Source organism: Poeciliopsis prolifica, unplaced genomic scaffold (genome assembly GCF_027474105.1).
Source record: "Poeciliopsis prolifica strain line A6 unplaced genomic scaffold, Auburn_PproV2 SCAFFOLD004, whole genome shotgun sequence".
Lineage (NCBI taxonomy): Eukaryota > Metazoa > Chordata > Actinopteri > Cyprinodontiformes > Poeciliidae > Poeciliopsis > Poeciliopsis prolifica.
Window position 1 is genome coordinate 17896287 of NW_026562379.1, and position 16259 is coordinate 17912545.

General features: G+C 39.5%; 1 protein-coding gene across 3 annotated transcripts in view; it reads left to right on the plus strand.

Moving 5' to 3' along the window:
• pak4 (p21 protein (Cdc42/Rac)-activated kinase 4) overlaps window positions 1–13370 on the plus strand; it is a 31163-nt gene extending 17793 nt beyond the window's left edge. For all 3 annotated transcript variants that reach the window (XM_055028459.1, XM_055028457.1, XM_055028458.1), the window contains 8 exons: window positions 232–415; window positions 1361–1594; window positions 2660–3112; window positions 4603–4736; window positions 5641–5767; window positions 10639–10764; window positions 10911–11045; window positions 11727–13370. In XM_055028459.1, the coding sequence (XP_054884434.1) occupies window positions 232–415; window positions 1361–1594; window positions 2660–3112; window positions 4603–4736; window positions 5641–5767; window positions 10639–10764; window positions 10911–11045; window positions 11727–11882 (1549 nt within the window). In that variant the 3' untranslated portion in view covers window positions 11883–13370. The remainder of the gene's footprint in view (window positions 1–231; window positions 416–1360; window positions 1595–2659; window positions 3113–4602; window positions 4737–5640; window positions 5768–10638; window positions 10765–10910; window positions 11046–11726) is intronic.
• Window positions 13371–16259: the final 2889 nt, after the last annotated feature.

A 16259-nucleotide genomic window follows, 5' to 3' on the forward strand; every position in this document is an offset into this window, starting at 1 on the left:
TCTTGAGAATTTCTTGGTGCTTTTTACTTGAGTAAAAACATGTTGAAGTAGTTTAGCTTGTGCTGCAGTACAATTTTTGGATCCTAGAGTTGACTTATCAATCAAAATGGCCGCCCTGAGCAAGCTGACATCACTCTGCACCATGGAAACTTACAAAACCAAAAATTAGACTAATTGATTAGAAAATAACTGATTAATTGGTGCTGCTAACTGCATGTTTGCTGCTCCCAGGGACAGACTGAGGCAGGACCATCCGGGCGGAGGGGACCCGCAGCACGGGCCGCGTGGCGTCCAGCCCCGGGACGAGGGCGTGCAGGGCCGGCCCCAGCAGCAGCCGAGGGGCCAGGAGCCCAGCAGGGCCTACAGGGAGCGGTCCGGGTCGGGACAGCAGCCTCGCAGAGACCCCCGGGACCAGGTACCAACCAAGACCCAAAGGAGTCACTCAGTCTCACTAAACGTTACTAACGAGCGACGCACCGATCCAATTATTTAACTTCCGATACTGATATCTGAGGTCCAATATCAACCGATCTGTTAGAGAAGAACTGATGATCTGACTAAAAACTGTTTTGCTTTTAACTCTGACATTAATATAATAAATTACAAATTTATTTGATAACTCTGCACCAGCTCACTGAAATATAGTGTAGCTTCAGAAGCTCAGCAAACATGGAACAACAACTTTAATTTGTCCAGTCAGTGCAGAACAGCCAGTTTGACATAAATAAGACAGAAACTGATAAAAACAGGTCGACTGGCTGGTCACATACTTAAACATCAAATATTTTGGTCCTTGTTACACAAATTTCTGAAAAACTGGTTGAAATTTTCATCTGTCATTTTTCCTGTAGATCATAATATAAATTATAAGTTTAGATCTAAAAAAAAAACAACTGGAAATTAATATCAGCTAGCAGGAGAAAAGTAGCAGCTAGTTACATTTACTTAAATACTTTTAGGAGTATTTGTACTCCTACTTTCACTTGAGTAATTATATTACAAAGTATTTCTGGATTTTCTACCCACTGAATGCAAAGCAAACATTTTTTGACCAAAAACTCATCAGACACAGATGGACACCTGCAGTTTCTGTTAGTTTTATAATTTTTTTGTTGAAAGAAACAGATTTGGAAAAATAATATATTTTGTTATTTTTTGTTCTATGAATTATTGTAATTTTTGTCCTCAAAATACCAAAATTTGTTCTTAACTTTATATTTTGGTCCAACTGATGTAATTTTTAAATCTCACTTGAGTAGACTTTTTACCAAATGCATTTTTATTTTAGTAATTTCTTGCTGTTTGTTTCTTGCATAAAAACATGTTGAAGTAGTTCTATTCTTACCGCTCCGTTTTCCAGGACCAGGTGATCCGCCGGGACCAAGCCGGCGAGCAGCGGCCCAAGTCCAGCTATGCGGCGCGTGACGGCAGCCCCACGTCTCCGAGGGACAAGAGGCCGCTGTCGGGACCCAACATCCGGACGCCCAACCTGCCGGTGACCGACGGCGTGATGAAGACGGCCCAGCAGAACACGCGACCGTTCAACACGTACCCGAGGACGGACAGCGACGGAGGACGCAGTCCGACGGGACAGGTAGGAGTCGACCGAGATTATCGGAGCGGCTGCTGGTCAGTTCAGTGAACTATTTCCTCCTCTGGTTCCGGTATTTATCAGGATCCAGTATTTATCAGGATCCAGTATTTATCATGATCCAGTATTTATCAGGATCCAGTATTTATCAGGATCCAGTATTTATCATGATCCAGTATTTATCAGGATCCAGTATTTATCAGGATCCAGTATTTATCAGGATCCAGTATTTATCAGGATCCAGTATTTAAAAAGAAAAACCTGGAAAATGCTTGAATTTCAATTAGATGTTATAAAGGTTTGGAAAGTTTTAGATTTCTGTATAAAGTCCTTTAAAGTTCTTCATATTCAAACTTCACAGTTTGGTATTAAAGTTCAAACTAATGTTTGATCATTTGGAGAATCTTATTTACAATCGAAACCAGATATTTTCATGCTCCTCATAAAAAGTCAGACATTTTTTTCTGGCTGTCTAAAGTTAAATCAGACTAAACTTTTCTTGTTTTAAATTGTTTTGGTGGGAATCACCAAAATTATTTCTATTTTCTAAATGCAACAAAACTGATCATTTTTAGAGATTTTTATTGTGATATTCTTTTTATTTTGTGTTTAATCTGAACAGAAAGGTAATTTTACGTGAACATGATTTGTTTGAACAGTTTCAATATAAACAATATTTATTATTCCGAATGGCTCAAGGGCTTATTGATTTTTGTATTTGATTATAATTTATCCTTTAGTGTTTTCTTATGGTAGAACCGCTAAAACAAAACATGGAGATGAAGATGTTATTAATTCAGTACAAAGGAAAAATAACGCTGAAAAATCTTTGAGGAACAACTAAAACCAGTTTTTTTTCTCGCCGTGTTTTTGGATTGATGTTTATTTTGCGATTATTAATAAGTGATCACTGTGGTAGATTAGCCACTGCTGCTGATAGCTAAGCTAACTCCTTGGTGGCTGATTAGCTAATTTAAACACCTTGATTATCTGTCAAACTTGGTGTTTGTCGCCTTTTCATTTTGTAAAGTTGTGATTTACAAAATGTTTTTCTTCTCTACTGTCCAGGTGGTGCGACACCAAGAGTCTTCCCCCCAGAACGGGCCCTCCAGCAGCTCCGCCCGGGGTTCCTCCAAGCCCCCAGTCAGCCTCCCTCATTCCCACCATGCATCCCACCCCAGCCTGACCCCGGACTCCTCCCAGCTGCCACACGCCCCCCACCCCAACGTGCCGGCCCCGCGGCCCCCCGTGCCCGCTGTGGCTCCTGGGCCGGGCGCGGCGCCGCAGGGCCGCTCCCCGCAGCGGGAGCCCCAGAGGGTTTCCCACGAGCAGTTCAGAGCGGCGCTGCAGCTGGTGGTGGACCCCGGCGACCCGCGGACCTACCTGGACCACTACATCAAGATCGGCGAGGGATCCACGGGAATCGTGTGCATCGCCACAGTGAAGACGACGGGGAAGCTGGTGGCCGTGAAGAAGATGGACCTGAGGAAGCAGCAGCGCAGGGAGCTTCTCTTCAACGAGGTACTGCTTCAACATCCGGCCGCTTTGACCTCTGACCCCTCCTGGAGGCTGAAACGGAGAGCTTTTAGAAAAGCTGTAAACATTCCAACAAAGTCTGTTGCAAAACCAAAACAAGTCAACAGAATCCTGCAAAAATACTAAATCTGACAAAGTGTTTTTGTTTAGTTTCTACTTTAAATATATTAGTACATTTGAAATTTGACAAAATTAACTTAAAAGTACATTTTCTGCAAGATACAGGAGCTTAATTTAAGTCAATAATTCCTTAATATTGCTGAAAAAGTTCTAGTTCTGCTGGGAGATTATTTCACTTATGACATTTTTTCCACTCTATAGTGAAACTAGTTTTTTAAAATGTCAGTATATTTTACACTTGGCAAAATTTAACGTTTCAGTTGTTGATTACTTTATATTTTTGTGTTCTTATGATGCAAAGCACTTTGACCTGCCTTGTTGGTGAAATGTTATACAAATAAACTTCATTGATTGAATCAATATTAAGGAATTATTAACTATTGATGAGCTCTTATATCTTGCTGAAAAGTTACTTGTGAGTTTTGTTTCATTTCAGGTGTCCTAAGGTTTTTGCACTAGTGTTTCTTCGTACAATTACATTATTTCTTTGCTGGCAAAACTATTTAATTTAGATATAAAATAAGCCATGTTTCCATCCCATCGCCGTCTAAACTTTGAGTGAACTTTTAAAATGTTGCAAACATTGAAATAAATGGAAAATGTGAATTAGGCTTTAGAGCAAATCAACCAGGCAGATGTTGGCAGATGTTGCCGTCATACGTTGGTGTAATAACCAAGATCTAGAGGTTGTAAACTATCAGGATCCACACAACCGAATTATCGAATCTCAGCTGAAGGTTTGAACTTTGACCCTGGGAAGCTCGAACCCACTAATGAAGGGGGAAGTTTGCTACGTCAGAACTTATGTGTTTCCATTGACTTAAAAAAAAATGTTATGGGAAAGCCCAAAACCACCTCAAGCAAGCTTAGAAACCTTTGTGCAAAATTGAGAAAGTTATTTTGAATTTTACTGTTTTCATCAAGTTTCTCTAGTGCGATGCATCAAAATGCAGCTAAAGAAACGGTTGATGGAAACTTGGGTGTTGATTAGATAAAAAAGAAGCAGGCAAAAATACAGGCAGTAAGGTCTGTAGAGAATTAGAAACTATGCAGAGCATCATCCATACATCAATATAAACTATAACACAAAATTATATTTCTTAGAAATTGATAATACTGTGAAAAAGTTTAAGCTTATTCCTAGAAAGTTGAGTGGAAGGAAAAGGTGCACCAGATACAGACAGTAGTTGGAGTGAATTGCAGCACAAAATATTGACCATTTAAAAAAAAAAGACTTCTATGGACAACAGAGCAAAAAACTCCATTTCATGCGACCATCAAGCAGGAACGAACTGAGTCTCAGCTGTGTGGTGACACTTCCTGGTTGTTGTTTTTGTTTTTCCCGGTGACGGCAGGTGGTGATCATGCGGGACTATCACCATGACAACGTGGTGGAGATGTACAACAGCTACCTGGTGGGCGACGAACTCTGGGTGGTGATGGAGTTCCTGGAGGGCGGAGCGCTCACCGACATCGTGACGCACACCAGGTGACGGCGGCTGTTTGGTTCTGGATATATTTTCTCTTAACAGAACCCGCAGGTTCTTTGCCAGATTTCCTGGAATTTCTCGGATTAAAAATCGGAAATTGAGCTTAAAAATGTTTCAATTTAAACATTTTTGGTTTCCGCGTTGGAACCATAAGTTTACATACTGTTTACAAAAACACTGGTATTTAAATATGTCAGTCAAACAAACCCTCGGAGAGTTTTACGTGCAAATTTCAATTACTTAATAACTTTAACACCATTTATTGCTTTTTGTTATTGATTTGGATACAAAGGTGCCAAAGTGGAACCCTAGTATTTGCACGTTTCTGGTACACCCCTAAATCTGATGCACAAGCAACTATGAGTGATAAAAATCTTTGTTGTTGAGTTCAATTGTCTATTTATTCAATAATTTAGAAGCAAAAAGCAGTTATTGAATTAAAATGTATGTTGTTTTTTGGTTTTTTTACTTTCCATTATTTAATTATAATGGACACATCTTTTTTAGCCCTGTAATCAGAAACTTTCCACCTTCTGATGAAGATAAAATCTCTTTGAAACAACTAAAAAATAGAATGGAATAGAAACAGTTTTTATTTTCCCATCAAGGAGAAAATAAGTTCCTAAAGTGTTAAAAAAGATGCATAAAATACTAAAAATAAATGTTTTTATTAAACTGATCTGATATCAGCAGCAATATTTCTGTCCAGTAGGGGGCAGCATTGCACAAAGTGATGGAGAATCTGTGCTGTGATCTGGTATTTTTCCACAGTTGCAGCTTTTTAATGTCTCTGCCGCTTTTCTTGGTGCGAAATTCAAATTAGTCGTCCATGAAATTCAGTGAAACTCTAAAATCCAGAAAAAGTAAACCCTAGACGACTTTGGTTTCTGTTTGACTCTGCAGGATGAACGAGGAGCAGATTGCCACCGTGTGTCTGTCGGTGCTGAAGGCGCTGTCTGTGCTGCACACTCAAGGTGTGATCCACAGAGACATCAAGAGCGACTCCATCCTGCTGACTCATGATGGCCGGGTAGGTCGCCGCCGTACGCCAAAAACACACCACGTCCCAGAAGCTTCAAAATAAACTGAGGCATTTTAAGGAGCTTTGACACATTTCACTGGGCCCACAGCATCACACATTTGACACCTTACTCAACAGTGGGGTTAATTTGAAGTTTTTCATGCAGAAGTTTTAATCTGTGTTTTCCCACCTGAAGAAAACCAAAGTTGCAACTCTGGGTCCTCTTCCAGCTGCTGTGGTTCTCTGTCTCTCTGCTCCGAGTCAAACCTACCAAATCCTTTAAGCAACCTGTTTCCCTCCTCACCTGTAGGGGCGCTGCAACAAGAATCACAGAAGAAAACGACACAAAAACCTCTAAAGACACTGAGCGCAACTTTAGTCTTCATGAAATGTAAACAAAAATGGAGTAGTGTCAGATTTCAGCAGTTGGAGGATTTCTCTTTAGTCTTTGACGAAGAACCAGCAGCCATCTCTCCAGCTAGCGCTAAGCTAGCAGGTTTGTTTTGGTTGTATTTACCCAGAATGCCCTGCAGCACACTTCCTGTGTTTAGAGCGGTCTCTGGTCTGTTTGGCATTTACATATGCATTCAAAACGCGCTATAGTTGCGCCGCACGGAGGATAATTGATGGTGCAAAGACCCGCCTCCTGGCTCTGATTGGTTGGTTCCAGTTAGCACTGGCAGAGCTGCTCAGTTTTGGCTTTTTGTTTGTTTGGGTTTTTTTACAAACCCCAAAAAACATATTTTACAAATATGCAAAATGTATTTCTATAAAAGGGACATACTGCAGCTGTAAGGCCTTTTACACATAATTAGCTACTTATTCATATTAGAACCAATCATCAGCTCTTTTTTACTTTTTAAATTCTAGTTTTTATTGCAGTTAAGAGCAATAAGTTAACCACTTCTTTAAAAAAAAGGAACTTTGGTTGAGATGTAAATAAAAACAGTCTGGAGTTAAGAGTGGCCTAATTTCTATTTTCTAGTTTTTGGTATTGTTGCTGAGCTGCAGCAGCTACCAGATCATTTCCTGCGTGGTGACACGCAGGTTTCTGCTTTCTGCAGAAAATGAAACCAGCCTGGTTGCATAGCAACTCCGAAGTGAGAAGTGCCTCAGTTTGCTTGGTGTCACAGTCAGCAGAACAGTTTATTACACGATGCAATGTTAGCTCAGGTGAGTAATAAACAGAAAGAGAGCAATACAGTCACTCTGTGTGTCAGATTCTGCACTTGCACATTGTTATGGCCGTCTGTCTTTCATTGGGTAAAACCTGAGCTTTGCCATCTGTATGCATCATAATTAAAGTTTATACATAACTGTGATTTATTAGTTTTTATATATTTTATAAAACCAAGTAAACGATTTGTTTTTGATCATATCTCTAAGGTTGAATCAGAAACGTCTGTTATTACTGAGATCAGCCATTTATTTATCGTAATTTCCAGACTATATGTTGTTACTTTTTCAAATGTGTTGAACACTGTGGCAACAATTATGTGACTAAAATCGACACATTGCAGCGTGATGTCATGCATGCAAGATCCACAAATACTGCTAGCATTGTTTTAGCTGTGAAGTTGTCAACTCAAGACTAAGCTAAGTCTTAAACGTAAGCATCATCTATGAAAGAATAAGGGACGCAATGCTTTGATGCTAATTGTTTACAACACTAGATAAAAAGGCCAGGAAAAAGTTTTAAGAGAAAAATAGTGAAGAAGAGCTAGCCGTGCTAGCTTGACTTTGACATTCTTAACATGTAGATGTGCTGCAGAATTGTTGTTTCGGTTGAGTTAAAAAAAAAATGCAACAAACACACCAACTGTGGCAGATCATCAGTAGAGCAATGTGTTAGCTTAGCTAATAGCAGCAGTAGCTAATTTACCACAATGATTACTTATTATTGCAAAATAAACACCAAGCATTAAACATAAAACTGGAACCGTCTGAATGTTCATCCGCAAAATTTCCAGATGTAAACATTAACATGCATCGTGTCAACATAGATGTTTACGTTGAGATGAAAGAGACCAAAAGACAATTATTATATAAGTCACAATTTTTTATATTAATATTAAACTTGAGCATCTTTAGCTACTCAATAAATTTTTATGGAGAAATTATCACCTGGTCACTGGATTGATGTTCAGTCTAAAGAGGGCTGAGCTTTTCACGTCTCCAGATGCGTTGTTTGCTACAAATGATCAAGCGCTCACTAAAGTCAAAAGAAAATCTGCAGAATTTGGCCATTTTTAATGCAGTTAATCATCAGAATAATCAATTGATAAAATGGCCATTAGCTGGAGTCTAAACATGGACAAACTGGCTTTATTTATCCACAAACCGCTGCGTCTCGCTCTTCCTTTTCAGTTGCACCAAAGCAGAGGAAAGTGCTTTGAGTTGCTAGTTTCGAGTAAAGCCTGACCCTCTTATGCTCATGACAATCAACAATCTACAAAGTCACACATTTTGAGTTTAGATGAGCTAATGTGTAAACCACAGTGGAAGCTGACTTTTGTATGTGGTTTGGCGTCTTCGTTTGTTTCACCCAGAGTTCTGGACTCCAGCTGCTGCAGCAGGCGTCGTTTTGTCTCTTTGGTTTCAAGCCAGAAGATAAAACAAACTCACAGTTACCCACAATCTGTTTCATCATCTGCTGCTAATAATTCAGAGATCATACTGACAACCCAGGCGTTGCCTCTGTTTTAATCTCTGGAGGAGAAGGGGTTTGTTTGTGTCGTAGCAAATGTTTCCCACGCCTGAGACGATAAAACGTGAGTCATGTTCTAATAGTTAACAGACTGCGGTCAATAAAAACGTTTCAAAAATGAAAGAGCGCTCCAGTTGTAGTGGGATATTTTACTAGAAAATGACTTTACAGATTTATGAAGGTAAACCAAACCTTAGGCCTGAAACGATTAATCATGATTAATCGATTATATAAATAATCGTTCACTGATTTACCATCTTAACATTACACTCACATCTGTCGCAATAAGCAATAAATCAGTTAATTGCATGATAAATTAAAATCATTTCCATTATTTATTGGTTCTCTCTTTTCCTTCTTTTCTAACTGGATGATAAAAGTTTCAGTCTATTGTTTTGGTCTCAACCAACAATATTATCGTTTATCGCAATAACTTCTGGAACAATTTATCGTCCAACAAAATTTATCACGACAGGTTTAATTGGACTCGTTATTTTAAAGGTGAAATATGTCCTGTGTCGTTTTTCTTGATTTGATGATGAACTCTGCAGCTGTGTGGCTCCAGCTCGGTTCTCTGTATTTTCACACTTTCAGCCTTTATTTTTGGACATGTGCAAAATGTTTGGATGCAAATTTCACCTTTTTTTTTTAACCAAATGGAGATGATTTGCTTGCAGGAATCCATGGTTTTGGTTTGCAGCTCTGAGAGCAGGCTGCAGAGTTTTGGTGTTTGGGTGTGAGGGCCTTTGTGGTTTGACCTTGCAGGGGAAACGGACCCAACCGACCCTGAAGCGTTTCTCGGCAGAAGGATGGGCGTGTGTCTCACCTTCCTCATGAACCGGCTTGTTGTTTTTATTTAATTCTCTTATCATCATCTGGCCTTAAATTACTGCGCTGTTCATTTAAATATAATTATAGCAGGTGCTGTGTGGCATTTGCTGAGGTCATGTTGCATATTTGCTGTATGAATGTGTTTGTGTAAATGACAGTCACTTCTCTGAACCTGCCTGTTTCATTTCCCTCTGTGGGTTTGAGCTCTGTGGTCGGCATCACAATCAGCTTCTCAACGTTACTCAGCCAGGCATAAACCTTCTGAGCAAGAGAAAGGTGGGTTCACATCTGTCCACCGCAGGAGGCTGCAAAGTTATGTCTCAGATATTCAAACAGCTCAATCAAAAGCACCACTTTGTTTTGGATTAAAACACCTAAAATTAGTTTTCTAATCTGTAGGTTGCTTTCAAACCCAAAAGCAACAGTAGGCTCAATTTTATTTGGGACCAATGTTGAAACAAACTGCAGAAAACTAAACCTTGGGAGGTATTTAAGTCTAGTTTATAGTGCAAATGTCCTGGAATAACATGCAACTAATTTACAGCTCTGGTTCCACTGACAGATTGTTTTACTTATGGGAATATTAAGAAATTATTGACCAAATACAAACTCTGGTATCCTGCAGAAAAGTTGGTTGTAAGTTAGTTTTGTCTTATTTCAAATATGCTATGACATTTGCACCAAAACCTGGACCAAAATGATTTGCAGTGTATTAGTTACACTTTCAGCTGCTGTGTTTCTGTCACACTGCACTGTGCCCAACATTTCGGAAAACCTGTTCCCCTCCTGAACTGTGGGGGGCGCTACACCAGGAACGACTGAAGAAAACAACACAAAAACCTCTGAAGAGACAGTGCGACTTCCTTCTTCACCAAATGTAAACAAAGATGGAGTAGCATCAGATTTCAGCAGTTGATGGATTCCGTTTTTGTCTTTGGTTAAAGGTGACAAGCCATTTCTCCTGCTATTGCTGAACCAGGGGTCAGCGGCCCCTGACCTCTAGTCAAGAATGCTAAAGAATTTGGACAAAAAAGCAGAAAATGGCTGATAATCCAAACGATTTGGAAAATGTTTTTTATTTTGCAATTTTTGTTTAATGACTTTGTGTCCCACCAGAAATTTTAATTTTAACCTTTTGGCCTTTGCGTTTGTTTTGGTTGTATTTACCCAGAATGCCCTGTGTTGTAGTCCACTTCCTGCTTTTAGAGCGGTCTCTGGTCCGCTTGGCGTCCGCATATGGATTCAGAGCCTGGTGCAATAAGCAATTAATTGGTGTGAATGCTGCCTATCGTCCTTGTCATGAACGGTCTTAACGTCACTGTGTTTGTATTTCCGTCTCCAGGTGAAGCTGTCAGACTTTGGCTTCTGCGCTCAGGTTTCTAAGGAAGTCCAGCGGAGGAAATCTCTGGTCGGAACGCCATACTGGATGGCACCAGAGCTCATATCCAGGCTGCCGTACGGACCAGAGGTGAAAATGACTCATAAATTGTAATGTTTTCACAAAGTCATTGTACATGAAACATGCAGGTGAAAACAAATGTTTCCTGTGTTTTCTTCTTCTCTTTCGGTGACATTAATTGTCTTTTCTGTTGTTTTTCTGCTGGCCGTTTGCAGGTCGACATCTGGTCTCTGGGCATCATGGTGATAGAGATGGTGGACGGCGAGCCGCCGTACTTCAACGAGCCGCCGCTCAAAGCCATGAAGATGATTCGAGACAACCAGCCGCCCAAACTGAAGAACCTGCACAAGGTGAAACTGCTGAAACAGACCAATCAGAACCAGGATGTGAAATCTTTGTTCCTTTGTGAGGAATGTGAAACGTGGTTGTTTCCCCACGTCGTCTTCAAGGCCAAAATGTTTCTTTATAATGTTGTAAGAGTTGAGACACAAGATGGGAAAAGAGTTGAGTAATCTGAACTGTTATTCACTCTCACTGATGCTTTTAAAATTAGAGTAAATCAGAAAGAAGCAGAAGTCTTTGGAACATAAGGCCCGTTTCGTTGCAGCGATCGGTCCAAATGTTTCTTTAAGACGAAGTTTTGGTTATCAGAATCAAGATGTCTATATTTGTATTTTTACTTTGAAATGTGCCAGATATATTTAGTGAAAACAAAACTGACACCTTCGGTTCAGCGAATGGGTTTATAATCTGTGTGGTTCAGGTTCTTATCAACTTCTTCATTTCCTCATTTCTATTAATTTCTACTGAGCTGTGAAACGGCACAAAAACAGCTGACTGGGAAATATAGCAGAGCAGAACATTTCAAATAGAGCTGCAAGTAGCAATTATTTTAGTTATCCATTAATCTTGCATTTATTCTGAAAACTAAACAGTTATTCTGATGATTAATCGGTTATTCAGACATCTATTCTATGAATATACATAAAGACATAATTATCGTCCTATAAAATAAACTATGTTCTCTGCAGGTGTCCCCTCTCCTCAAAGGCTTCCTGGACCGGATGCTGGTGCGTGAGCCGGCCCAGAGGGCGACGGCCAGCGAGCTCCTGAAGCACCAGTTCCTGTCCAAGGCCGGCCCGCCGTCCTGCATCGTCCCCCTGATGCGGCAGAACAGGATGAGATGAAGCGCGGCGCTCCACACCTCCGGGGCTGTGAAGGCGACTCTGGCGGATCAGAATCCTCCCGCACCGGGAGCCCAGGCTGTGCGGGAGGATTCTCCTCGTCCGGCGTGAGTCACTGAACTGTGGGGAGCGCGCTCCCCGAATCAGAGGCAATAACGACGAATGCGTGGGTGAATGAGTGCGATACCGTGTGTTTCTGGACGCAGTAAATGGCTCTTTTTTCTTTCTGTTTTTTTTGTTTTGTTTTGTTTGGCGTACAGCCGGGTTTGAAGGAGTCGGTGACGGTCGAAGTAACTTTTTAAATCTCTTACTGACAATCTGCAAACGTTTCCACTACAGACTCTGATCCCGACCTCTGGACCCCTGAACTTCCCACCGACAGCGGCGACCTTGGGACTCGGACTGTATTTTGTAGCCATAATTATCCTCGCTTCCTGTTGTAAACGAGCAAAAACACACTAAGTGAACATGTAAACACTGGAGTCATGGTAGCAGAGGACTTTTGTTTCTTCCACTTATTTCCTAATATTCCTGTGTAAAAACGGTGAACATAGAGAAAGCGTTGATAATTTACCGTCTCTGTTTTTGTGATTGTTGTATTTTGTTTATTACGATGCAAAAGCACAAAATCTTACCAAATATTTTTGCGTAGTTTGAAGCGCAAATATTTCAATACATTTGAAATGAGACAAACTAACTCTATGAAATAATCTCCCAGTAGAATTGGTACATTTTCATAAATATGAAGAAATTATTAAGTTAAATAAATGCCAATCCCACTTTACAATAAGGCCAGTAATTCATAGCTATGTCATTAATTCATTTAAGCTCTTTATAAATCGTTAATAACTGTTGATTATGCATTAATTATTATCTAGACTTGTTGTACTGAATATTTCAGAGTATTTTGTAAGAACAATAAGCATTTGCAAATGTATTTTTGGCTTAATGTCTCCTCATTCTTAATACAACAGTTATTGATGATTTAAGTGTTTATAGATGAATGAATAACATATTTATGAGCTATTTATTAGCCATCTTTAAAGGGAGCGCTAAGTGATGCACAAGCTCCCGTATTTTGCTGTAAAGTTGCTTAAAAGTTGTTTTCTCTTATTTCAAGTGTAATAAGATATTTTCTCTAGAAACTCTCCAGAAAGACTTGGTGAGGTTTTGAGTTTTTTCAGTGTACAGAGTGAAACGTATCGAGCACTGGCGATGAGCTGCACAGGAGCTGCAGCTGCACAGGAGCTGCAGCTGCACAGGAGCTGCAGCTGCTGCAGCTCGTTCCTGCAACACTAAACCCTTTAGAAGAGACGCTACGGAGCATTAACCAATCAGCACACAGTCCCATAACACCAGGTCAAATTTTATTTCTTTGTTTTAATAACTGTAGCATTTTTTAGAACAATAGGCTTTACTTTGTTTGATTTTTTTAAAATATATTTAATTTTTTCACTGTAGAAAATGAACTAAAAAACTGAAACTTCTTGATCTCTTGTGATGTTTTTTTTATGTCTCCTGCTACTAACAAACGACAGATGAAATTGAGCCGTTTTGTTTCTGAACGAGACTTTTTCTCCATTAAATGCCCTCAACCAGCAGCCGGTGGGTCAGACGTCCTCAGAGGTCTGCAGGTTTATGATTTGGTGCCTGGACTGTAAATAAAATAAACTGTTTGGTTTTCCACATCCAGAGGACCAGCTTAGCACCATGATCACTCAATCCGCTGTATTGATTAGGCGATTCCTGTGTTTGTTGCAAACAAAAACAACTGTGGATCTGCTGCAGCGTGATGTCACAGGCACAGGAGGGCAGGAAGCCCTTTTTACTTATTACACTTAAAACCAAAAACAATATAACTCGCAAAATCTTAATTGTACGCCTGATGTATAAAAGAAAAACTGTCAAGATTAGGACAATTCAATAACAAGACCAGGAAAAGTTTTAATTTAAAAAAATAGTGCGGAAGTAGGTCAGTTATGCTAGCTTGACTTTGACAAACATGACATGTAGATGTGATGTGGAATTTGGTGTTTTTATTCAGTTAAAATGCAAAATTCAACCTAAACTCCAACTCTGGCAGATCATCAGTAGAGCAGGTGTTCAGCTCATTTAACCAGATACCGCTGTGTTAGCTTAGCTAATAGCTGTGTTAGCTTAGCTAATAGCTGTGTTAGCTAACCTGCCACAACTTAATAATTTCAAAGTAAACATCAAACTTAAAAACACAAAACTGTAACAAAGTGGGAAATATTATTTGTGATGCTCATCTTTCTGATTCATGAAGTCGCCTAGCTCCTAAAACTAGCATAGCGTAGCCAGCTTAATGTAGCATAGCAGCGCGAAATGGAAATATTTGACAAAAAACCCCAGCCTACTAAAATCAGAAGGTATGAAGCAGCATTTATGCTAAACAGATGTCATAATTATTGAAAGGTGAATAAAACGTTCTGAATGTCGGCGTTTCTTTGCATATTTTGCAGCATTGCCTGTGAGACTACAAACAGGAGTCCTCACTCTGAAGTTAATGCAGGTTTTTGATTGATCGGCCTCATGTGAACCTGGAAAAAAGCAGAACTGGCTTTAAGTTTAAAGTCTTCATTGTTTCCTCTACCAGAAACAGAAATAAATTATGCTAAAAAACCACCGGGACAATAAAACGGAATCATTTTAAATACAAATGCTTACAAGGCACGAGACGCTGCTATCAGCTGGTGGCATTGTGTTTGAAATAGGCCCTTTGAAAAGGAAGTGAAGGTTTGTCATTAAATTCAAGTTAATGTCTTTAGTAAATATTCACATTTCCACATGAAAGTCAGTAAATTTATCAACAGTAAAGGTGCTAAAAGACACAAAGAAAACTTTTAAAATATGCATATATTTTCCTCCAGGCTGGAAGTGAAGAGTGCAGACGATAAAGTCGACATTCCTGTGAGATGATTCGTTTCGATTCCTAATGCAGCTTCCTTGTCCCTTCAAACAGACAAAAACTGCATTTCTGTCTGCAGGCTTTCTGCAGACAGAAATGCATCACAAAACGCATTTCATAGCTTCATGTTGACTCTTAAATCCAGTGAAGTTCTCTTTTAATAGTTGATGTTGGAAACAACCAGTTTATTTTACATGATTTATAAAAACTGCAGAAACTTTGAAGGAGTCTTTTGTCTCAGCTGGTGGTTCCTCTGACGTCATTAATCAGTTTTTAGACACAGCAGCTTCGTTTAGGAAAAAGTTGTCTTTGTTCTGAGGAGAAATTTTCTGAAAATGTGGTTTTCCACGTGTGGTTGCAGTGACGTTGCCGTCAATGAGCCGCTTCCTTCACGGCGTCTCTTCAGTCGTGCAGGTTCAAGGCGCTGCCTGCTGATCACTTCAATGGGTTTTTGATCGATCACCGGCAGTTTGGTCCAAATTAATGTTTTTATTTTTACCTCATCAGCATTAAATTCAACCCTGAATGTTGTCGTGGAACAACCAACAGTCGGGTATTTTATCAGGAAGTCGTCTTCAGGTTTTAGTGAATGGATCTGACTTTACGTCTCAGTGTTGCTGAACTTTGCCACATCAGAGGAACAGAAATCAGATTTGTGCTGATTATAGAAGAAAACTTTGTGCTGCACCAACATTTTCCATGTGAAGATGTTTTTTTTTGACAGCTTCCAGAATGTCTGTGTTGAGGCCTAAACTTGAATCCCTGCTAAGGGTCACAAATGGGCCCCGCGCCGCACTTTGTGCACCCCTGGAGCCCGAAGAGGAAGTGATGACAGAATCAGGAAGTCTGGAGGAAAACGTTCAGTTTCATCGACATCAAATCACAAAACCACTGAATCCAGTTTATGTCTGCAGTTAAAAACCTGCATTCGTTCATTTTGGGAAATAATGTGTTAATGTTGCGTTTTAAATGTTTTATTAGAGCTGATTATGTTTGTGCTGCTCTGCAGCCTGCAAGTCACTTATGCCACATATTTTCATTTATTTGTCATTGTTTTGTAGAAATCAGTTTTCACTTTATTTTGTCAGAAAAGCAAAATTTCATGAAACATGATTAAGGCTGAAACGATTAATCGTTTGAGATAATGATCAGCTAATTTAGTAATTAAACAGGCCATTTGCATCAAAAACATTCAGTTCAGTAATTAAGCCAGAACTGTAAAAAAACTTTTTTTTTCACTTTATATTTAAGAAAGAAAAAACGTTTGTCTGTAAATATACTTTATCCAGAACTTCTGTAGCTTCACCTGGTTCACATTCTGCAGAAAATACAAAACTACAGATTTGTTTTAGAATTTCTTTATTGCATTTTCAGAAATAAAATGTCTTTATTTAAAGCAGAATTCAGTTTTCATTTGCATCTTTCAGTGCATTTCTATTATTGTATAGATT